The 24,394-nt window shown below is 39.9% G+C and overlaps 1 protein-coding gene across 2 annotated transcripts in view; it reads right to left on the bottom strand.

Moving 5' to 3' along the window:
- Positions 1-24,394, bottom strand: part of ccdc88c (coiled-coil domain containing 88C) — a 78,619-nt gene that overhangs the window by 25,179 nt on the left and 29,046 nt on the right. Inside the window, exons 4-21 of one of the 2 annotated variants that reach the window (XM_017694524.2) lie at positions 20,743-20,812; positions 14,577-14,635; positions 13,781-13,864; positions 13,539-13,679; positions 12,395-12,576; positions 12,128-12,209; positions 11,315-11,473; positions 10,960-11,106; positions 10,732-10,876; positions 8,944-9,125; positions 8,701-8,838; positions 6,646-7,716; positions 5,508-5,635; positions 5,362-5,370; positions 3,926-4,067; positions 3,637-3,822; positions 2,758-2,919; positions 1,558-1,835 (exon numbers count right to left, since the gene is read on the bottom strand). In XM_017694524.2, the coding sequence (XP_017550013.1) occupies positions 1,558-1,835; positions 2,758-2,919; positions 3,637-3,822; positions 3,926-4,067; positions 5,362-5,370; positions 5,508-5,635; positions 6,646-7,716; positions 8,701-8,838; positions 8,944-9,125; positions 10,732-10,876; positions 10,960-11,106; positions 11,315-11,473; positions 12,128-12,209; positions 12,395-12,576; positions 13,539-13,679; positions 13,781-13,864; positions 14,577-14,635; positions 20,743-20,812 (3,365 nt within the window). The remainder of the gene's footprint in view (positions 1-1,557; positions 1,836-2,757; positions 2,920-3,636; positions 3,823-3,925; positions 4,068-5,361; positions 5,371-5,507; positions 5,636-6,645; positions 7,717-8,700; positions 8,839-8,943; positions 9,126-10,731; positions 10,877-10,959; positions 11,107-11,314; positions 11,474-12,127; positions 12,210-12,394; positions 12,577-13,538; positions 13,680-13,780; positions 13,865-14,576; positions 14,636-20,742; positions 20,813-24,394) is intronic. The other variant, XM_017694526.2, reaches the window with a different exon arrangement.

Here is a 24,394-nt window from a genome sequence, read left to right as displayed (position 1 = left end):
CTAACATTACACACCTGCAGCACACATGCGGCCAATGAGGATATCAAGCACTTTCCATCACCTCACGCCTGAACCAACAGACCAGCACAGGTCATTCTCCTAATGAAGAGGAACTTGATAAATCAAGTTGAAATGATTTTTTTACACATCGGCTGTCAAAAGTTTGAGCACACCCAGCTTTTAATTTTAATGGGGATGCATATCGGAATAGTCCGATTTTTACTTAAAACACAAAACTGGCAATCAGCTAATTTTTTTTTTTTTTTTTTTTTTGGCAGAACTGAGTTGCACTTTTATTATGTAAATAAAATGAGACAGGAAGGCGCATTATTATTAATTATATATTATGTAATTATTAACATGTTTATATTATAACATGATTCATTGTGCTAAATAGCCAGTCGTCTTCTGCTTTTAATAAAGCACTTCATTTGATTCATGTTATTTAAACAGGCAACTGATCTAAAAGTGAAAAAACTCAAAATGCCTGTTTGGTCCAATAAAGAGTGAATAAATGTTGTTTATGTTTGGCTGATAGAAAAAACTGGAAATGTGCTTGTGTGCTTCATGAGTTCATTTACCCCACACAGTGTGTGCTACAAAAAAAAAGGCTAATAAAAATCGTCCAAAAAACAAGAAAAAAAAAAAAAGAAACTGCAATCCAAATGGGTCATAAAAATGAATTATTGGTGCTCCTTAGTTTTAATAAAGGAGATTGTCTGTTGTTTTGCTAATAAATTAAACAGAAAGCTGTTTATATTTTGCCTTTTGTCTTTGCAAAAACTGCATAGAAAAACGAATAGCTGACAAAAGTGCTACCTTGGGTATTACGTCCTACTGCACATGTTTTATTGAGTTGTGATGTCAGCAATCAAATCATTCAGAGGTTAAACCGCCTTCAGGTCAAAGGGGTTTCAAAAACAAAGTCAAAAAAGAGCTTCATTAAATATGCCAGGGGCAATACTACCATCAATAATAGAAAACGAAGACGCATATTTAAAAAGAAAAAGAGAAAACAAACATAGCCTGTAAGACTAACCCCATGGACAACCAGAAAAGTTTCAGAAAGAAACATTAATCCTCAGCAATACTGTCCATATATGGAAGCAGCGAAAAAGCCCGTTTTGAATGTGAAATTTTATGAAAAACCCTTTTGTGAAATTTTGTGAAAAGTTTAACCTAAGTTTAGTTAGTGTTTTAGTCTGGACTTCTTTGTGAAAGAGGAACAGTACAGGTCAGCCAATAATAACAGAGAGTCTATATGAGTCTAGTAGTATAGCACCGAAGCCTGTTTAATTCTAAAGGACAAAATTAAGTTGAAAAATGGTCATTTAAAAATGAAATATTGCAGTTTTTGTTAAAAACACAAATACACCACGTCAATTTATATGATAAAAATGTAAGATAGCTAAAAAACAGAATTTTTAAATTTGGCCATGCGATGCTGCTGAATAGCTTCATGCAACGCTCACTAGTGGCACATCTTTAAAGAACATTTCAAAAGGAGACTAAGTGTACCCCAATGGAAACGTATACAGCAGCAGTGCTGGTACTGACTTGTTCTCCAGTGCTCTGTGCTCCTGCTCCAGTGCTCTCTGGTTGCTCTTCAGAGTGGCATGTTGGGAGATGAGCTGCTCGTACTCAGTGGCTTGTCTCTCGTGGACGCCCATCAGTCGCTCATGATCATGCGTGACGCTGTCCCGGGCCGCCCGCGCCTCCTCCCTCTGTTTCTGCAGCACCTCCACTTCTGCCTCCACAGCCTGCAGCTGAGCCTGCAGAGCCCCGTACTGAGACAGCAAAGAGGCGTTCTGAGAGCTCAGCGTGGAGTTCTCCACCTGGACACACACACACACAGACAGAAATGTTCATCCAGGGTGAGCAGTCAAGAGTGACCACTTCAACACAACTACTACTTTAATGACCCAAAACATCACAGAGCTCTTTCCTTATTTGAATACTGAGCCATGTGGACTATCTCCAACAGAGGAGCACTCAACTGTGAACATTTGGTGAAAGCTATAGATGTGCTTGGGCCTGTTAATCTTTAATCCTGCACTCGCCTGCACCCACACACAGTTCTGTCCACACCTGCCCAATACAGTATTTTGTAATAAACTGTGTTGATCCAAATCCTGAAAACAGGCCTGTCATAATGATTACGTAATTATTTAGGCTGACCACAATTATTTTCCAGTTACATTACACACATCATGGTTCAAACTTCTGCCTGATGCTAGAACACCCTTAGAAGGCAGCAGTGAGCAATGTTTATTTGATAACTGGTAATAGCACCTTTAGAGGTCTATAGTGAGTGATATTTGCTTGCTTGACATTTATTAATATCTTTAGTGGACACAGACACAGACATTTTCTAAGCTGCTTGTCCTTCAGGGTCACGGGGGGGATGGGGGGGGGGGGGGGGGGGGGGCGCTGGAGCCTATCCCAGCAGTTTTTTAGTGGACAGTGTTGAGTAATTTATTATTATTATAATAGCACAATTAATTTTATATTTATTAATATCTTAAGAGGGCAAGAATGAGAAATGTTAATCTGACATTGATTAATATCTTCAGATAGTAGTGGTGAGTAGCTTTTGTTTATTTGATGTTTGTTAATAGCACCTTTAGAGGGCAACAGTGAGTAATATTTGTTTATTTGATATTTATTAATATGTTTAGAGGGCAGCAGTGAGTAATGTTCGTTTACTTAGTATTACTATCTTTAGAGGACAGCGGTGCTGTAGTGTTGGTTTAGTACCTGTAGTTTGGCGGTCTCTTTGTGCAGTGTGGTGTTCTGCTCCTGCAGTGTGGTGGCCTGTTTCTGCAAAGCCAGTGTTTGAGCGTTCAGTTGCGAGTTCTGAGAGTCCAGCTGCTTCAACTGTTCTTTCAGGAGGTGCTTCTCCGTCTGCAGAGCTGCATTCTGGGAAACAATGGTGAAAATGAATGGTTAAGCAAAAAATCTCATTTACACAGTTTTTGCCTTAAAGTAAGATCACTTAACTTGGCAGAGTTTGAAAGTATGAGAGGGTTTAGGTGTGCAACTGGCATGAGGCTTTCAGTATTTACTAGCTACACTAGCCTAGCAGTTCTAGGGCGAAACTAAAGAGGCAAACCTCACACAACATGTACTGAATTACAGACTATATTTAAGATAATGATAATACTGTATACCTTTTATTTTTTAAAATGATATTACTTTGAAGATAAATTACAACATTTCAAAAAAAAAAAAAAAAATAGATAGATAGATAGATAGATAGATAGATAGATAGATAGATAGATAGATAGATAGATAGATAGATAGATAATCTGTTAAGATGCAAATAAAGTAATACAGAGGGGTTTAATGTGAAATATGCCGTCCAAGAGATACTAAGAGTCCAACTCTTTTACAGTGGTGGTGATAGAAACCAAACATTGCAACATCCGAAGCATTTGATGCCTCTAAAATCTCCCTCACAGAAAATTATTACCAGAGATTGTTATGAACACACTCCCTGATGCCTGAGAAGTTGCTTTTACGATAATTCTGAAGTAAGATTATGGCCTAACGTGTTTAAAAAAAAAAAAAAAAAAAAAAAAAAAAATTGTACAGCAAAAGAAAAATGTGTTCTGTGTCTCCGTGCTCATAACTTACGTTCTTCTCCACATCAATTAGTCTGTCTTTGAGTTTAAGCAGCTCAGCGGTCACCTCTCTCTGTTCAGTCTCCCATTTCTCTTGGCTGGGGCCACAACGGCCTTGTTCTACTGCCTTCTGGGAGATTTCAGAGTGAGCAGCCTCCTCCTCCTGCCTCTGCCGTAGGGCCTCTAGGGTCTTCTTCACCTGAAGAGGAGGAGCCAAGAGTGGATCATCATAAATAAAGGTGAAGCCTAAGTCCATTAAGTAGCTGTGTTTATGTATATGTATTTGTGTATTGTGCTCATACAGTAGTGAGCTCGGTGCGCAGCTGCTGGTTCAAGCTGCTGCTCTCCTCCAGACGAGACTCTAGGCCCTGGATCTTCTCCTCCCTCAGCTCCAGAGTCTTCTTTAGTGTTGACTCAATCTTCGTCTCCAGGATTTTATATTTACTGAGGAGTTATAAAGCAACTACTGTAAAACGTTTAGATCTTACAGCAGTGCAAAATCAGCCAACAGATCTTATCACTAGCCCAGAGCTGGGGACTTATGATCAGATGACCTAGTTTAGCTGTGCTATGCGTGCTGTGTAAGAGTATGGAAACTTATTTCCTATAGCCATTCCATTTTTTCCATCATTAAATCACCACTAAATCTGCTATGGGCCAAAATGACTCAAATGAAAAGAATCCATGCAAGAGCAACTCAAGAGCACTCACACATGCACACAGCAGCAGATCTTATAGCGATTACAAAGCAGTGATGGAATGTGACGGGTAATAGTAAATGTCTTTTGACATTAAGCGATTAGGAGCAGCTTGCGTTTCACTGAGCACTAACAGCCGTTGAGGAATGTCACTGTTTCCGCCCAGGCTTGTTAATCCTCTCTGATCACACTCTTCAGCACATTACAAACAACACTTACCAGAACCCAGTCACACCATTCAGACCTCTATAAAAATAACACACTGTGAGACAGTCAGACAGACAGACAGACAGACAGAGTGAGACACACATAGAGAGAGAGAGAGAGAGAGAGAGAGAGAGAGAGAGAGAGAGAGAGAGAGAGAGAGAGAGAGAGAGAGAGAAAGGACACAAGACAAAGAAGATTTAAAAGGGGCAGAGAAATGGGGAGAGGAAAAAGAGTAACAAGACAGAAAAATTGAAAGAAAAAAAGAAAGAGAAAGAAGAAAGAAAGAAAGAGAAGGAGAGAGTAAGAGAAGAGAAAGTAAGAAAAAGCAATAAAAGGAAAGAAAGAGGAAGAAAAAAGAAACGACAGAAAGAGAAAGATGGGAAGACAAAAAGAGTAACATGACAAGGGAAATAGAAATAATTTGAAGAGAGAGAGAGAGAGAGAGAGAGAGAGAGAGAGAGAGAGAGAGAGAGAGAGAGAGAGAGAGAGAGAGAGAGAGAGCTAGCGAGCGAGCGAGGTAGGTCCCCCTGAGACGACTCTCCAGGGAACATTCCAGAGAAAATTCATCAAAGAGCAGTACAGCCTCCAAACAGTGTTTTAGGCCGCTCTGTAATTACACGTGTATCTTTATAATGGCCTCTATATGAGAAAATGATTACATACACTCCACCACACGCAGCCCTGGCCTCGCCCTCTTAGCACAACCTTAGTCTGGGTCACTACATCTCACTACAGCTAGAGGTAGAGCCAACACACACTCAGACACTCAGACAGGTTGAGAAAATGATCACAGAGAGTGTCACTGCACAGTAAGTTATGCCCTGTTAACTCACCTGCTCCATCTGGAAGAGCAGAGGCAGCATTCACAAAACAAACAACCAACGGTTGGTGATGCATCTATTTCATATGTACAACGCGGATACTAAACAATACTTCAGAGAAGTATCAGATAGGTCACTGCAGTGGCTTGGTCACTCACTTGTCCTCACAGCTGTGCTCTTCCTGTAGCAGCTTCTCTCGATTTAGCCCAATCTTCTCTAGTTCGTGACTGAGCTTCTCCAGCTCATTACACTGTTGCTGCACCCTCAGCTTCTCATTCACCAGCTCCTACAGCACAGACACACAGCTATAAACATTATGGTAACACTTTATAATAACAGGACTCAATAAACAGCAATTTAATAATTATCTAATGGTTGCCTAATGTCTATTACTAATGAAATAATACATACCTATTATATAATAAGTGCTACCATATGAACTCTTAACCATTTGCTTATTGACATGAATAATCATTAAATTATTCTGAACTGTAGTCAAATCATTAGTTCTAGTTTGCTAATAATGCTGTAGTTTTTTTTATGATCATAATTTGAAATATTAAACATTTACTTATTATTATTATTATTATAAATAACTGTCTATACCCTGTTCTAAATGATTAAGTATTTATTTATTACTAATGTAGATTTATATAGTTAATATTCTTTTCATACATCAATAATCATTAACTACACCACTATTGTAAAGTTTTATATCACTGTTGTCGGACAAAAACCTCGTATCTCCAAAATGGAAACTTTACAGAAGGTAAAAAAAAAAAAAAAAAAAAAAAAAAAAACATACTCTACTTTTAATGTAACTCAATGGAACCAGACGTCTTTCCAAGCCATTTGGGCCGTTTCTTTGGGTCCATTCATCATGAAATTCATGAAACAGGTATTTTCAAATAAAAGTCAAAAACTGAAAAATGACAAAAATAGACATTCAAGGTTTTGTTCCGCCAGCAGCAATATACATTTCATTATCATTTTAGACCATTTCTGTTGGTCAATTCACCATGAAATGGTGACATAAGAAGCTGGTATTTTCATATTATGTAAAAAAAAAAAAAGTATAATAATTTTTTAAAACCAGCAAAAATATATCACCAAACTTTGTAACACAGACTGTGCCAGAGATTTCTCCAAGATTTACTAATAATTTACATTTCTTTAGTGTTTATTCGTCTGACTTTTTCATCCATGGCAACTTTAAGTACACAGAAGTTATATAATTTTCCTTGCTTTTGCTAGACCTGGATTCTGTCAGGAGAGCTACAGCAACCACTACAGTACCTCTCGGAGGGTGGCCAGGGTCCTCTTGTCAATGGTGACCTGCTTATGCAGATCTTTGTTGTCCTTCTCCAATTCCTTGACCCTCCCAGCAGTTTCTCGGAGCCGCGCCAACTCCCTGTTCATGGCTGTGCCCTCTTTCTCCATGCTGCTCAACCTGAGTGAGCTCTCCTCTAGTGCTGCCTCCTTCGCTTCCAGCTGCCACCTCAGCCTGTGTGCCTCTTTCTCCAGCTGCTTCCTCTCTTTTTCTGCCTGGCCCAACTCCTGTTCCATGGTCCGTCTCTCCCTCTCTGCCTCCTCTGCTCGGCTCCCTGCCTCCTTTAGCTCCTCTAACTCCCTCTGGAGCTCCTTGCTCTGGTTTGCAGCCTCCCGCAGCTCACTCTCCAGATCCTGGATTTTAGCGTTGCTGTTGTCCAGGCTTTGCTGCAGGCGCTGGTTCTCTTGACCCAGGCTGCTGCAGCTGAGCTCCAGCCTCTCACTGCGCTTGGCCTGGGCCCGGAGCTCTTCCACAGTGCCCTGAAGCTCGTGTCTCTCTCGCTCCAGGTCACTGTGCTCCAGCTGTAACTGGGCAAGGCGAGCAGCAGCTGGCCGGAGGCTCTCCAGGGCGCGCCGCTGCTCCAGGTTCTCTTCATACAGCTGTTGACGGTCTTTCTCTAGTGCAGCCAGGCGCATACTAGCATTTTGCGCCGTGTCCGCCTGCTTCTTCAGTCGCCGGTTGTCCTGTTCCAAGGTAGCATTCTCACGTTCCAGGGCCTCAGCACGTTCACTGGCAATCCTGAGCGAGGCTAGCTCTCGCTGCAGCTGCTCACGACCACGTTCTAGACGCGCCACCTCCCGCTCCATCTCCTCACAGCGCTCACTGCGCTCCCGCAGGCCCTCCAGCTCCTTGGTAGCCTGACGCTTATCAGCTTCCAGCCGCGCCAGCCGGCTGCCTGTCTCTGAGATGGTTTGGTGGAGGACGCGGTTCTCGGTCTCCACCTCCCGCACACGGGCCTCGCTGTCTGCTTGGGCACGCTTTTGCAGCGCACCGACAGCCTGATTCAGGTGTTCCTTTTCCTGTTCCAGCTCTGAGATCTGGCAGATACAAATGCACAATCATTATTTGTTCATAGAAAATAATTCTTACATATTCTATCAAACAATGAAAACTTATACTCCAGCTTTTGGATCAACAGCATCCTCAATTCTCTCATTAACTAAATAGTCAATCAGCCAAGACACATCTGGTGCCTTAAGTTTGCTTCTTTAGTTTTGCACAGGAGCTTTCAGGCTAACAGAGACACAAGTAATGGTACACTATATGGCCAAACCTTCAGGACTCAACTGCTAAGAGGTGTATAAAATCAAGCACATAGCAATGCAATCTCCGCAGACAAACAACCCACAATGGGTTGCACCGAAGAGCTTAGTGACGTTAAATGTGGTACTGTCATAGGATGCCACCTTTGCCACAAACTATACTCTGTTGTATCATTCACTAGAGAGTCCCAAACTGCCTCTGGAAGCATCATCAGCACAAGAACTGTGTGTCAGGAGCTTCATGAAATTGGTTTTCATAGTAGATCAGCTGTGCACAAGCCCGAGACCATGAAGTGCAATTCCAAATGTCAGCTGTAGCGGTGTAAAGTGGTGGTGACTCCCACATACATGCTCCAAAATGTTGTGCAAAGCCTTCCCAAAAGAGTAGAGGCTATGGCTGCAAAATGGGGGGGGGGGGTCAACTCCATAATAATGCCTATGTTTTGGAATATGAGCTTGTTGAAGGTGTGATGGTCAGGTGTCTACACCCTTTTGGACAAACAATGTAGGTTATACCAAGGTGTGAATCATCACACATTTGCCCCAAACCACAGAAACAGAGAAAGTACAATCAGTGTCTGAAACCCCAAATAAGTCAATTTAAGTCTATTATTCAGCAACTCAAGGTGATTTGAGGTAAATATGCAATGATTTAAGTATACAGTCTTAATTGGTGAGGAATATGATACCTTTATTATACTAACCTTTGCAGATTCAGTGAAAACACCCATACAGTGAAATGAAAAACGCAGCCCTTACTCGTTTGTCTTTTTCTGCCTGCAGCATCTCCAGTGCTTTCTCCACCCTTTGCTTTTCTTTGAGTAGCTCCTCTCCCAGGCTCTCCATGTCCTGTGTGGTCTGCTTCTCCTGGTCCAGTTGGGTCTGCAGACGCTCAAGCTGAGAAGAACAGACCACAACTTGTGTCACAATACCATTAAAACAACATGAAACACTTCAGGCACAAGGCTGTTATCATAAGGAGCCAAGAGAGCAGAGATGTACCTTCTTGCTGAGGCCCTGGTTCTCCCTTTCCAGCTCCATGGCATGAAGTTGGCCTTCTTCCAGGCTGAGTGAGGCCTCGCGCAGTTCCTGAATGGTACTCTGCAGGCTCTGGTTTTCTTTCTCCAGCTTCAGCAATCGGCTGGACGTTGACTCGTTCAATTCAAACACAAACGACTTGCGCGCTGCAGGAGAACAGAGGCATTCAGCACTTTCACTTTCTAGTACAAGGAACTATATCAAGCTCTGATATGAGATCAGAACATGTCTGTTCAGAGTCATATTTGATGGCTGAACAGCAGCATATAACGAATAAGAGCTGGACAGAGTTCAAGAGTCCTTAGGCACTGAGAAACCTCAGCACTACAAAGGACAACATTTACAAGACTTGTTATGAAGGCTAAAAATGGGTAATCCAAGTGCTTGACCCAAATATGTTAATAAACACTGTTGGGTCATTCTTTAAAGGAATGATAGAAGGGCTTACTTCTTTTTGAGAACATTTGATGAAAGGAAAGTCAAAGTAACTGTTATAGAACATATTATCCTGAGGGTGTAATCTTTGTAGTGGTGCGCATTAATTTTTAACACTGGCCAAAGAACACTATCCTATCAAAGTAAGACACTCAGATCTATCACATACATTGTTGATATGGATTTAATGTCCAACTCAATCAGCAGCTTTAGCATACAAACACTTAATGCAGCTAAATATAAACCTGAATATTATCTCTATATGATTGGTTTAATTTATTGCAAATATTCAAATTGAACCAATCAGGTTGCTCTCTGCAAATAACTGTACAATTAAGTGTAGTGTGTCTCATCCTGATGGCAGCATAGGCTACAAGGAGACACAGTTTAGAAACACAAGCATACAGTACTCTAAAAATGTAAATTTCTTCAAAATAAAAGGAAGGTGAACAGGCAACTGCGACAACCAGCACTAATAGATCCATCATGTAACCAAGCTAGGCTGAGAAGTAGGAGGGTTGGCATGCTGTGCCTCCAACCACCCTTTAAATTACATTCTGGAGCTCCTGAATGGAGTAATCATCTAAGCGCTAGCCCTAACATCAGATATCAGAAGTTTGATCCTCTGCAATGCTACAGTCATCTTTGGTTGGAAGTCCAAGAGAGCATAATTTGCCTTGCTTTCTATGGGTGGGTAGGATGCTTATCTTTTGTAAGAAAATTGGCAGCTAATGTTGTAATAGCTGTCCAATCAAGTTGCGCAAGTAAGTAAGTAAACTTTATTCATGCAACACTTTTCTAAGTCTACAAAAAATATCAAAGCACCCTAGGACTAAACTTGCCTAAAACAAACTGGAACAATAGAAAACATTGCATACGACAAACAAACACTCCACACAAATAAGTATTGCATTCGATCACAATTACTTAAGCTAACTTTACCTTAAATGTCTGTTTCTAGTTTTGACATTGAGCTGTGAGTTTGGTCTTCCACACAGCTGAAACCAAAATTTTTACATATTGAGGAATGAAATACAAACTGTACTATCCTCCAGATGACCAAGATACTGTCTTTCTGAATTATTCTGTCCCAAGTTACACTGTTTCCCCATCTTCAGCCTAATAAACCTGACTGAGTCACTGCTACTGCTGTTCTCAGTGCAGGTTTAGTGTCAGTAGTTTTCCCTCAGTGCTCAGAGATGGCTGCCATTATCAAACGTTATTTTGCCAAAAAAAAAAAAAAAAAAAAAAAGCATTCAGTGGTTCATGCCATGCACTGGGGTGCTGTAATATGCATAACTGTTTTTTTTGACTGACCTTCATTGACCTCATTGTTCTTAGCCAGCTGCTCCAGCTCCCAGCCCAAGTGAGCAGACTCGTTCATGCTTTGCTTCTGTGAGATCTCCAGTAGCATGTTCTCTTCCAGCAGCTCCTCCAAACGCTTCTTATCACTATCCCTATCCTACAATACACAAAAGAGCATGTCCAATCAGCACCCATTCAGCTTTACACCCACACATAATCAGCACAGACTATTCTACTTACAATCTCCATGTCATGCAGTTTAGAGCGAAGGTGCAGATTTTCCTTCTCCAGCTCATGCAGCTTATCACAGCGCCCCCTAGCTGTGCTCAGCTGCTCCTCCAGCATTGACTTAGTCTCAAGAAGAGTCATGTTGTCCTCTCTCAGCTCCTACAGAAGCCACAGGGGAAGATGTAAGAAAACAGAAGGATAACACAGTTAAACAGAAAGAGTCAGATGCCTGTCACTGACAGCTGTGGAACCCAGCTGAGCCTTAAAGCTTTATGCCTGCCTAACAGATCCAGCAGGGGCTCTCAGAGCCAGACAGCATATAAAGGAGCACAGTATTATTTCTGAGACAATGGCACAATGAAGTTACCTCCACGCGAGCTTTGTAAAAGTGGACATCGTGCAGTTTCTCTTTGAACCGGGCCAGTTCTGTTTCAAGTCTGTCCACTCTCCCTGCACGGTCCCTCAGTGCATCTACCTCATCACGATATGCTCGTACAGAGCGTGCCTCGGCCAGCAGCTGAGTGTTCTGTAAATAAATGGACAGTTAGTTCAGCTCGCATACATAATCACTGTTTTCTGAAGAAAACCTAATTTTCCAAAATGGTAAGTTTACAGGAGAAGGAAAAAACCTACTTTACTTTTAATGTAATTCAGTGGAACCAGTCTTTGTTCCAAGTCATTTAGAGTCCATTCATCATGAAATTTACTTACAATGGAAAGGACAACAGGTTTATTCAAATTATGATAAGGTTTTCTTCCAACAACAGCAATATGCCTAACCATTAATCTACAGTAGTATACCGTTACCTGTCCAAAACAAAAAGGATCTCCAAAAAGGTAACTTTACAGGAGCAAACATTCTTTACAGGTAATACAAGTTAACATAAACAGATTTTATTCCTTTGTTTTGGTCCATTAAATCACAAAATTTTCACACAATGACAAGGGCAGCTGCTGTGTTCCAATAATATTGAAAAATTAAAATTGGTAAAAAATAAGTTTGGAAGCTGAATATGAGGCCTAATGCCAAGGTATAACCATGCATTTAAAGCCTTTGGAAGCACTGCACATTTGTATTAGCATGTTCTAAAGCATGTAAAACATACTTTTGATTGTTCTGAAGTCGACTGAGGAAATGCAATACAAGCGATTAGTGCAGAAACATCCAGGACACACTAACCTCTTGCTTCAGTTTCTGCATCTCTGCATCAAGCCGCTCCAATTCATTCTTGGTGTCCATCAGTTGCTCAGTCTTCTCCTCTCTGTGTGCAAGAGCAGAAATGTTTTTTATAATTTATATAAACCGATATGCAGCTGATTCCTTGTATCGTCTTTGTTCAGATGCATATAATAATTGAATGGTCAATTAGTGCAAAGCAGGCATTTATGCATATGCATTGATATGGGCTATTTTGGGTCAACAGAAGGATGTAGTGCTGTTGCTCACAGTTCTTGGCGGGAGCGGCGCAGTTTGGCCTTGGTGTCAGCGAGCTCCACTCCAAGATGCTGACGGTCTTCTTTGGAGAGCACAGAGAGCTGGGAGGGCCTCTCAGGGCTGGAGAAGCTCACGGGGCTAGGGGGCTGCTGGGACTGCAGGTAATCCCTCTCCTGGGTCAGATCCAAAATCATCTAACAACATGACACACAGCAAATTCAGTTAGACTCTGGATTCAATCACAGTCTGCTCCATAACTGAAACAGCTTTTGGTACATTCCCTAGTCCAGTGCTCCACAGAAACATCATCAAATAACGTGGAATCTTTCAACATTCAAATTGAATTGCACTTTTACAAGAGAGTAAACAATTGTTAAATTAGTTGATTGGGCTAAATACGGGCCAGCTACGGGCCAGCTACGGGCCAGCTACGGGCCAGCTACGGGCCAGCTACGGGCCAGCTACGGGCCAGCTACGGGCCAGCTACGGGCCGGCTACGGGCCGGCTACGGGCCGGCTACGGGCCGGCTACTTGGTATAAATGTAGGCTCATACAAATTAGCAATGTATGCTCATTAAAACCATCTTATTCAACAAACACTTGGCACATACAACAAACCTTCAAAACACAATGTGAAATAAAACTAATAGAATACAGGATTTTAAAGACAGTTTAAATAAAAAGTCCACCTTTTTCCCCGTGGTCCACTTTTTATAACAGTCATAATTAATTTTTAGGTGATTATTTTTTAGCTTCACTTTATCCCCTAGAATTAAACAGCTGCTTTTGTTACAGTGCCTTTAAAACTGCTGTATCTAAATAAGGCTGTCTTGGCTGGAACACTTCTCATGAATGGGCATTGCTAAACTGCAAATGCACTGGTTGTGTCATCATAAAGACCGTGGAATCAAAAAGGTGTTTTGCAGTTTTGATACCATGTATGGACTGCATGCAGTGTGGAGTGAATGGTATGTTTTGAAATGTTTCCATACAACATCAAACTCTGGTTCAAAAGAAAAAAGGGGGAACAATTCAGTTTTCCAATCTATAGATTCTTTAATGTTAATGACAAAAAGCTCTTCGCTCAACAGATAAGGGAAACCCATTTGTTCTCCCAAGCACATGGAGCCGAGACAGAGCTGAGAAATGAGGCTACCTCTGAGTGCTCATCCCGCTCGTCGATGAGTTTGCGGAGGTGAAAGGCCATGGTTCGGGACAAAGGATCCAGCTCCTCAGCCGGCAGCTCCCCCACCTCTAGCCACTGCAGGTCCAGAACGTTCTCCTGGTTGTGAGTCACCTACACAAAAAGATGCTTAGACCTTTATTGATACTAAAACCTCACATCTTTAAATCAAAACTTTGACTGAAAACTCAAAATCATTCAAAATCTATGCAAACCTCTTGGATATGGGAGACAATAGCTGCTTGTGTTTCAATATCTAGCAGCTTAATCTTCTCAATGATCTCTTCTTTACGCTCACACTGAAGGTAAAAAAAAAAAAAACAGCAAAAGAGAAAGAAAGGGATGAATGCTGGTGCACAGAGGCATGTCTGATTCTGCCATGTGTTTTCTGCTGACGTTAAGACTTGCCTGTAGTTTTTCAGAGACAAGAATTAGCAAACCATTCCTAACTGGGATTTGATGACAATGATGATGATTAGCTAGATAAATGCTTTACAGGACATGAAAGAGCTGAAGTCAGACACTTTGGTCTCTAGAACATTAAAGACTAGGATTGAGCTTCTCAGGATGAAGCAAGAGATGGAGGCCTTTGTTACTGCTGTTTTAAAGCTAAACACTAGAGAGATTCAGAAGCACTCTGGAATGTAATACTGCTTCAGTCTATCCATGCTGTTTACCATCTATACTGAGAACAGGAAAAACCTGTGGAGTAAGAGAGGGAGAGGAGAAAAAGGAGCTTGTGTTTGGCAGAAGAGATAAAATGACAGAGCTAGAGTAAAGCAGGCAGTGAACAGCTGAGATCTGCACAGAACAGAAATCAGACTCTTCCACAGAAGGGAATCTCAGCTGAAGTGTGGAGGCTATAATCAGACTGATTTATGAAACTATTTGTGAAAATCAGTGTGCATGTTTGATGTGGAAGGGAAAAGGACAGGCGTGTTCAGACAGGGCGATTCTACTGCTGCTTCCTGGTTGGAGGTGTGGAAGCTAAGGGCAAACGACTCAGTTTACCTGCACAGCGCAGCCCAGGAGCAGCAGCAGCAGCCTCTTCATCTCTTCCATGCTCTTCCCTGCAGACCAAAATTATTCATCAGCATCAAGCATCCAAGTTTGGAAGTCCATGCCAGTTTGTAAGAGCTTTACAGATCACTGTCTCTCACCGTTCCTCTTTGCAAAAACTGCAAAATCTGAAAGTACTATTTTATAAATAATGTAAAGTTCAATGCATTTTATCATCTTGCTGTACAATATGGTAAAAATGTCAGACGACCGTTTTGTATAGTGAATTTACTTTCAACATGACCGTTAAGGCCAGTTTTTTCCTTTTTAAATTCTGTGTAAGTACTTAGTTAAGACACATGCTTTCAGAGTGGTTTAATGTAAAATGCTTTGCTCTAGAGAAACAGAACCAGAATATTTCAATGTTGGTAAGAGAAACCATATGACTAAAGCATATAATGCTATTAAACGCTCCCTCACAGACAATTATTACATGAAACTCGATGTTTCAGAACCATTTTAGATAGGATTTTGGCCTTAAACATATTTTTTTTAATCCAGCAGCATGTTGCAACAAAAAGTAACAGAAAAAAAAAATCTTTTTTCAAAATTTATCACTGTTTTATCACTATAAACATTGTTTAAAACTCTACACATGTTGGTTCACTGGTTGGCAGGTTTCTGTGCACATCCCGTCTCCCATCAAACCACTCTGAATTACTTTATTTACAGCTCTATTATTTAACTACCTTTGAAAAACCAGTGGAATTCCCTTTCAAGTAAAAATTATTCATTCACTGCAGTGCCAGACATCTGCACACCTTACCGACGCATTAACTCTTCCATCCTTCCAATCTTAAATCCAGCTGTAACTAAGCGTCACTGACATTATGGTGCTCTTCAAAGAAACAAGCAACTACCCAAACACATCTCAGCTACCTTGCAGATTTCTCCCTCATGTGCATCTACAATAGCTAAAGGAGATATTTCTGATTAGATAAGATAATCCACTTGCACAACAAAGCAAAAAGTCAAAAGTAAAAATAACTGAAAAAAGTGAGTTTCCAAAATTAGCATTCAAAAAGTATTCAAATTTAATATTATAAAATATTATTCTAAACACCTGGTAGACCATCAAAACTGTCACCAGCAGACAAACAGTACTTATTGTTTATATTTTTGAGAGAAAGGCAAAAATCAATCATCTTTGCTTCAGATCTGAAGAAAAAAAAAAGTCAATCTAAAAGCAAGAACACTGTTTAAACCATTTATATTGATATGTGTAATTTTGCCAGTAAGACATCATATATCATTAGTATAAAAAGGCATAAACACATCAGGATAAATACAGCAAAAAAGCAACAAGACTTTTTCATTTGCTGGTGTCTTTTTAATAGCTGCTGTCTTGTGAGCTCATTTGAAGTACAAAATTTGCTTTCAGATTTCTCCTGGATGCCCCAGCTCATAAAATATTTTTATTTATTCTGGGGAAATACATCCTGGACAAATTTTCACATCACTGAATGTTTTCACCTTTTTTCCCTGATTCTGAAAAATCAATTAATAGTCAGCTTGACTGGAAATGAAATTAATGAAGGGTCTTTGATTTTTGTATGGTACTATATGTGGTGCCTTGTTGAAGCAAAAACTTTCCAATGCAGGCTTTTAACAAATGACATTTATTTGATGAACGTGAAGCTGAGTGTCAGAGAATATACTCAAAGTATCAACAGCTGTTTCATCTTTACAAAAACCTTATTTAACTGAACAGTGTTCTAAAAAATCAAACTCTGAAAATGGAAAAGAGGCTTGTCCATGACCTTCGATCCCTCAGATGGTTCTGCATTAAAAACGGTTCTGTAATGGACATCACCACATTGGCTCAGCAAATACTGTGACAAACTGTCAATAAACACTGTTTGATGCTACATCTACAAATGCAAGTTAAAACTGGACTATGCACAGCGGAAGCCATCTATCAATAACGTCCAGAAACGCTGACGACTTCTCTGGGCTAGAGGTCATCTCAAACAGACTGATGCACAGTGTAAATGTGAATTGCTCACAGAAATAATGGACGTTATGTTCTCTGGGCCAAAGAAGTAAAAGACCATGCTGGTAGCAATCTGGTTGAGTTCAAAGGCCAGGGTCTGTCATACTATTGTGGGAAAGGAATAAGTGGGTAACTTGCATCAAGATGCTGAAAGATATACACACATTTTGGAGCAACACATGCTGCCTTTAAATCATCCAGATTTTGATTATGTTCTACCAGTTAATCCCTGATGACAGTTCTCTGAAGCCCGCACCACCCCCCCACCCCCTTTACAGTAGCCTTGCAGCCACAGGCTCTGTGCCATGTCTATTAGTCAGTCCTGACCCATTATTAGTGGGTCAGTCTGCACAGCACACCACACATGGTTCAGTGGGTGCAATCGTTTGCATATGTTATGCACATCCAACACCATTTATAGTCAGCCACTCCTTCAGCCAACTGAATCAATATTCTACCTGCGTATCATAGGAGTTTAGAATGTATAATTACTAACATAATATTTTAAAGAAAAAGGAAAATAGATGTTAGTTGTACAACAAACCCCTTAAATGGCAAAAAGTAGACAGCATTAGAGTATAATTACTTAAAGGCACATTTCCTACATGCTTTTTATAGTTTACTGTTTTCACTCATGATGATCCGATCCTTGGCTGCACTCCTCCTCACAGATTCAAATGTGAATGGGTGGGACTAAACCAGTAGGTACAAAAAGGTAGATACGTGTAAATGTGTTTGTTTTTGTGATACCACAAAAATAATAAATTCAAAGTGGACCGTTTTTGCAGCTTTGTTAAACATATCATTTCATGCAGTTCACTATGTTGAGATACTACGTTAAACACTTTTTTGTCTTTTTGACATAAAAACAAAAGTGCAGATTTGAACCTGTAACTATGGGATTACGTAAACTGAATGCATAGCAAAAAGACTGCAGTAACTACAGACTTCAAAGCATTAATACAAATAAGGTGTGCATGTGTTTTTACGGCAGGGTGAGTGTTTTTCTGCCCATGTGTCTTGGACTAACACTCTGGGGAGAATAGGAGGGAGTTGTCATGGAGACCGTGCCCTGCCCTGCCCCACAGCGTACCCCATTCATACAGAGAACAGAGATCACTGCAATAGAGCTGAAGCACTTTCACTATTACTGTCCACTGTTACTGTGACCTTATGCAACAATGCACAGATGTCACCAGCTTTGATGTAATTTGCATGCACACGCATGTCCATTCGTTTCTGTGCACAAAGTCAGCACTATTTCCTTATGGATAGACTTCCATAAACACATTTATCTTCGTAGAGTTCTTTTCTACAACATGCTTTCTTTATTGTATTATTAGGCCATATAGCTTTTCAATGATAATGTATGTTTTAAACTCTTCAAGTAGTCTTATTTTACAGTGAGAAACATGATAGATGCACCAATTTATATGCATATTTTGCCACATAGTATATTTATTATTTAATAGATTTAACTTTTTCTTTAGCTTTTTACAATCAAATATCTTACAAACACTGAAATGCTTTTCAAAGCCTTTGTTCATTACAGCCCATTTTTACTGTTTGGTCTTTTGTCCAAAAGCATTGTTACTCGATTAGTCAATTTAAATCACTGAATTACTCAGTTGCTAATATAAGCATCACAGCACCAGCTCTACTCAGCAACTAATGTTTGGTCAAGGATGGGCCGGCTGGGCTACCTGCTGTAGTTATCTGAAAGAAGATATTGTGCAATCTCTGGTCTAGTTCTCGATTACCCATCACAGGAAGCAAACAAAGATGCGGGAGTGACTGTGATAAAGATTATTTTGATCCCCTGCACGAACCTGCATGCAAAATCAGCTTGCGTCAGTCTCCTAAGCACAGCCAATCAAAGCACCTCCAAAAATACGACAGACTGTAAACACAAACCAGCAGCCGAGCCACTCTCAGCGTCATCCTGCTGATCACTATCTCACCACAGACCTGCAACACAAGGGCCTCATCGTCCTTTCTGTTTTTAGCAGCGCAAGTGGTCAGCAGTTATGTAAGAGTAAATAAAAGGCAAATAGTCTTAGAAAGTGTGAAAGTCATGTGATGTCTTGTAATACTATGCCTTTACTTAAGCTGCAATGTCACAGACATTCTGCCACAAATGGCTAAATTTGCATAATAACTGACAAAAAAAAAAATCGAATGTCCTCGAAAGCTTCCATTAACTGTTAGCTGCATTAGCTTTGTAGCTCCAGTGCAAAACTAAAGAAACAAGCTTTGGACACCAAATAGGTCTTTTAACTACATTAGGATTAAAGAAAAAACTGGGCAAATATAGATTAATCTCACCCCATTCCCTGTACGGTCACTTTAAAGCAATCTGAAAACAAACCTTTTCCCCTTATTAGTTTGTTTCTGGTCATATTAGTCCTGATTCATCAAATCACTTAAAAGACAAAATTTTTTCACTGTAATCTTCCATTAAAGATGAACTCAAGGGTTAAATCTATTGTCATCTATAAGGTATAGCATTATTTAACGCTCTGAGATCAGTTTATGAAGGCCTTGTTAATTAGCTGATAAGCTGAATCGGGTGTGTTTAATGAGGCAGTGGGCTCAAGTCTGCAGTGTTTTGAGGCCAAAAGCTAGCTAACATGCTAGCAATCTGTTTGGATAATACTGAGAAACTAGGGCTTTCCGGAAGAGTCACAGTAAAACTACATATGGCTGCTGTCAGAACAAAACCTCATATCTCCATTTTGGTCATTTTTCATTTGTTGACATACTTTGAAAACGTCTGTTGCCCTAACATTGTGTGTAAAATTCACAATAAATAGACCAAAAGAAATAGCCCAATAAAGTAGGTTTTTTTATTTCTTCTGTGAAGTCATTTTGGAGATATAAGGTTTTGTTCTGACAGCAGCGATATAGAGAGTAAAAATACTTTACATGTACTTACTTTACAGCTTTACATAAGCTTCAGATACTGTGTATAAGCTAGCATTACATAAAACATCACAAATTCCTCCAGTTATGCTAATAAAAACTAGCATTATGCTAGCAACTAACTGGACATAGCAAGACTCCTTATAAAACAAATTAAAGGTCTCTGCATTAAACATTGCTATGTAAACACATGAAGAATAGGCTTGTGCAAGCTGGAATTAGTTCTGACCTGCTGCTTTACAACAGGAGAAACAAGTAGGGCAAATCTCCCTCTTTACTGTGGCTTCTTCTCTACACATGGTAGCAGTTTCTCCAGGTGATAGCACACCAACTTCATGAGTTATGAATATTAAATATTACTAGTCATGTCACACTACACTGCACTGTACAACTTGGACTGCATCTTTTTAAATAAAATGATTTGGTTTGTTTTTTTGGTTTTGTTTACATTACTGTGCACCTCCAGGCAGGGAAAAGTAATATTAAGCAATAATATGTTTCACCTCCCCTTCCTCCACATCTGCCCATCAATGAGTGCAAATGCTCAGCTAACTCTGAGACCATCCACCAGACCATGTCTTATGGTATGGAAGGATAATGCACTCTGATTTCAAATTCATCAGGACTTCAAACTCTGCCTTTCCAGCAGAAGAAAAACTCTGTACGCTGTACGGCCGAGGCTATCAAAAGCTGCCAAGAGACTCAAGAGACCCTCTCTCTGTTAGTATCTGTGGTGTGTGTCCAGTGACTGAGCCAGAGATCTGTCAACAGCAGGTCCTGCAATCAGCACTCAAGCCTGGGCCAGGCCCCCACAGCCTCCTTCCTCCAGTCCTTCCCTCTTCCTCCAGCTATTATGAGCCTAAAACATGTGCTTCCTCCCTCTTAGAGGCAGCATCCAAGTCCACAGGTGAGAGCTTGTTTATGACTGCTGGACTGCCAGTGAGGGAGGAGGGTACTCCAGGAAGCTACTGCGCTTGGAAAAGGGAAACTGGGAACTTTCGTTATCTTTTGGGAGAGACACTGGACACCACCTACCATGCAGTCTTAAAGCTGTAGATCAGTGAAAAACCTAGGCTGCATAATTTTTGCCTTACCAATCAGCCACAACACACTGGCTATCTGAACTTTGGCCCAAAAAGGAAATCATTATCAATGACATCAACGACAAAATGACAATGCAGAAAAAAAAAATCTTTTCACTACCTGACAAAGGGTCTTTAGCGATGGTCAGTACGTTTGGCAAAGTCATCAAAATGAGCTGCTGTAGACTCTCCTGTGTGGGGAGAAAAAAAGAGAAGAGAGCTTTACTCCCATATACAACTCAGTATGCACAAAATAAAGCAAGGAATTCAGTTTAGATCCAGCAGCTAGTCTGCTGCCAGTTTTATTCACTCTCCATTGACTGAGGAGCTGACCATATGTAGAGGTCATTTTAGGGCAGTGGGACGAATCCTTCACTGGCATGGAATGCCTGCATTAGAGCTGTTCAGGATTAAACAGGCCTGGTGCAGGCTCCAGCCAGCAGGGGAGCTGACTGAAGCAAGCTGGAAAAAACACAAGCTGAGGTCATAAACTAGGATCTGCAGTAAGGTGGGAACAGAAAACTCAGCTCTCCGGACAGACAGACAGGAAACTTTGCTGGAAATGGCAGGCATTAGCAGGCATGTTTGGGGAGGGGAACTCATCACAATCTACAGAGTCCAATGATTCAAGCCTGGAGTGATAGAAACAGGATGGGCAGGGCTGTATTCATACAGAACACAAAGCTGGAATAATGTGCACCCATAATACAGTATGAATATACAGTGCTTGGCAGTTAGTTTTCATTACATACAAACCAAAATATATAAATAGAAGTCATTCATTATTCAAATTAGATATACATTGATCCAGTTGCACAAGAAAGGGGAAAGGAAAGTTTTAACAAGTGAAAGAACATGTGAATCACTATTATTAAATAATTTAAAGGTTATTATTAAATAGTTATTATTAGATAAAATAAGTTATTATTAAATAACTTAAATAAGATATAGAAAAGATGGGACTCCAAAGACCACCAAACCATTCACCATCAGATAATGAGCATTTCCACAAGTGCTTCTGTCCATCCTTCCACTGTGAGAAGACAACTAAATGCTATGTGTCTGAAAGGCTGTGCAGCTGTCAAGAAGCTATTCTGAGAAAAAGTAATAGATAAACAGAAGAAAATGTGCACTGAATGATTTTGGGATTACTTGGATCATGAGAAGCACAAAATGCAAAAAGTACAAGTAAATACTGAAAATATATATTTTGAAAATACATGTTATATTATATATACTTCTTGAAGCATCTGTAATTTTTTTTAAAATACAAATTTAAATATAATTTTTTTTTGCTTTTTTCCTGAATCTGAAAAATAAATAACGCCTGTTTTGACAGGAAATTTAATAAACAAAGGTGCTCTCTGACTTTTGCATAGTACAATACAGAACACCAAGTCTTGGACAGAGTGCTGATTACTCCAGCATGCCAACACAGTGTTCCTGAAGAAAGTTCAGTGGAAGTGCTCTGGTCTGTGCATATGTACACACGTGTCCCATTTGACCTAACCTCAGGGACAATGGCCTCCGTGGCAACCGAACGCAACACTCAGTGTACACAATAGGCAAGACCTAACAGGTTCATATGATCTTAACCCCTCATTCCATCACATACACACGGAGAGACAGGGGCAGTTATACTAGCAATTCAACCAAAGAGCCAGTACTGGAGCTGTGCTGTTAAACAATCACTGTACACAGCACATGGGTGTGGTGGAACGCCGAAAAGAATGAGTATTCACTGAGCTGAAAGCTAAGATGTGAATCTTGAAGGGAAAGTTGTGGGAGAGTGCTTAGAATTTTCTCCACAAAACATCAGATCAGTGATAGTCCTTTTATAGAGAATTTGAGTGACACTGATCCTGTTTTCAGTTTTTATTACAAGTTATTACCATTTTACCACAAATTGGTAGGTGTGGGCGATATGACAATACAATATCATGACGCTTGAAGGTGTTTTCATGATAAACAATACGTGCAATACTTAGTTTTTCTGAGGTTTGAGAAGTTGGACCAGACAGAAAGCTCCAGCAGTGCCACATTTACATTCATAAACAATGAATACAATGATTTTCCTCATATAACTTTGAATACAATGATTTTATTAACATACTGTGTTATAAATCCAAATAAACTACATAGGACTACTTATGATCTCTGAAATTCAGTTAGTGAAAGTTCTTTAACTGATGACAATATGAGCGATATGCTCAGAAAAGCATGTGCCGTGTTTGTTATGTAATGGTCCTGATACAATAAAATATTGCCTATTTTACCTTCTAGGACAATATAATTAAAAAAATTATACAATCCTAAAGAGCTTTCTGAAGTTGGATCAGTGCATAAATAGTGTAAAGTGTAATTAATTTTTTTTGTACTTTGGAGAAGATAAACAGTCAGTCACCGATTCTTTTTCTTTGTTTGAACACTGAATGCTGTGTACACCTTGAGATTTCACTAATATCCCCTCACTTCATACGGTCTCAGAAGCAGCACTTAATTTACTCTGCAGTTAAGGTGCATCAGTGCTCCCCCGAGTACCAGAGGCAGAGGTGGTTCAGATAAGTCATCCATTATGTCAAAATTGGATTAGCTTGACCTCTTTACAGGGAGGGGGGGGGATAAAAAAAAATAAAATAAAATAAAAAAAAAAATCACACCATATTAAAGCTGCCTCAGATTCACTCCAAGTCGCCAGTGTAAAGATGACTGAATACGATTATCAAAGCAACAAACTGGAACTGGAAGCCTACTCTCAGTTTTTAAAGGGGTGTATTCCTGATGACAAACAGGCAACTAAAAAATTTAACAAGCCAAAAAAGACACTATGGTCAATAATAGTGTTCAACTGACTTATCCATGCTTGTCCACAAATGCATTTGTTTGTAGCAAATGTTGTAAGGCTGGACTAATCTAAAGACTTTGGCAGCTTAGCCTTCCTACTATCTTTGGGGTCAATTTGACATTCAGTGGTTAACATTTATAAACACTATACAATATATAATTTATAAAAACATTTTTTTTTTTTTGCAAAGAAACAAAGCACCCGACACAAACTTGAGTAACCATTCTGATTATAATAATTTTTCTCATCATTCAGTCAAACTGACCCCAAGGATGTTTGCAAATTTGAAGATAACTGAAGAGTTTTTAATCAAAATAACCTACATTTAGTGCTGTTTATTTCAAATGAGTTTCTACATGCATGTGAACAGTAACATTACAGTAGAATGCACAAACTTTGGTAGTGTAACAGAGCACTGGGGATGTGCACAGGTATCTGAGTGACAGGTTAACAGTTTGAGGTGCCAGTTCTCAAACTTTGATTTTATGACATACCTGATGGTCAGCAGATTGCCAAGGTCAAGTCATTAAGGATGTGACATAAAAGGTGGAGACAGTAGCTTTTATGGCTAAAAAGGCCAGACTGATGTGTCCAGAAAAGAAGACAATGATCAGCATTACAATATCAACAGTGCTCATGTTGTGCATGGAAATACATGGATTTTTGCTAAGGTTGCCAATATGTAGTCATAACACCATGCCAATGTTACTTAATGATGAGGTTGTGACAAACTTGATGAGACAACATAAACAGCTTTTGACAATGTTGTGTAATTGGTTGCCATGTTTTTTTTTCTCTGTGGTTACCCAGATATCAGTTCATGAATTTGAATAACAGTTGCTTGAATATCATAATTCATTGGAATGCACATCCCTAATTAGCATGGTGGCAATTTAGTCAGTCATTTTCAACCTGCCTAGTTTTGATT

Source organism: Pygocentrus nattereri, chromosome 10 (assembly GCF_015220715.1).
Source record: "Pygocentrus nattereri isolate fPygNat1 chromosome 10, fPygNat1.pri, whole genome shotgun sequence".
Lineage (NCBI taxonomy): Eukaryota > Metazoa > Chordata > Actinopteri > Characiformes > Serrasalmidae > Pygocentrus > Pygocentrus nattereri.
The sequence above is the reverse complement of the archived record's forward strand: the minus strand, read 5'-3'. Positions and strand labels throughout refer to the sequence as shown.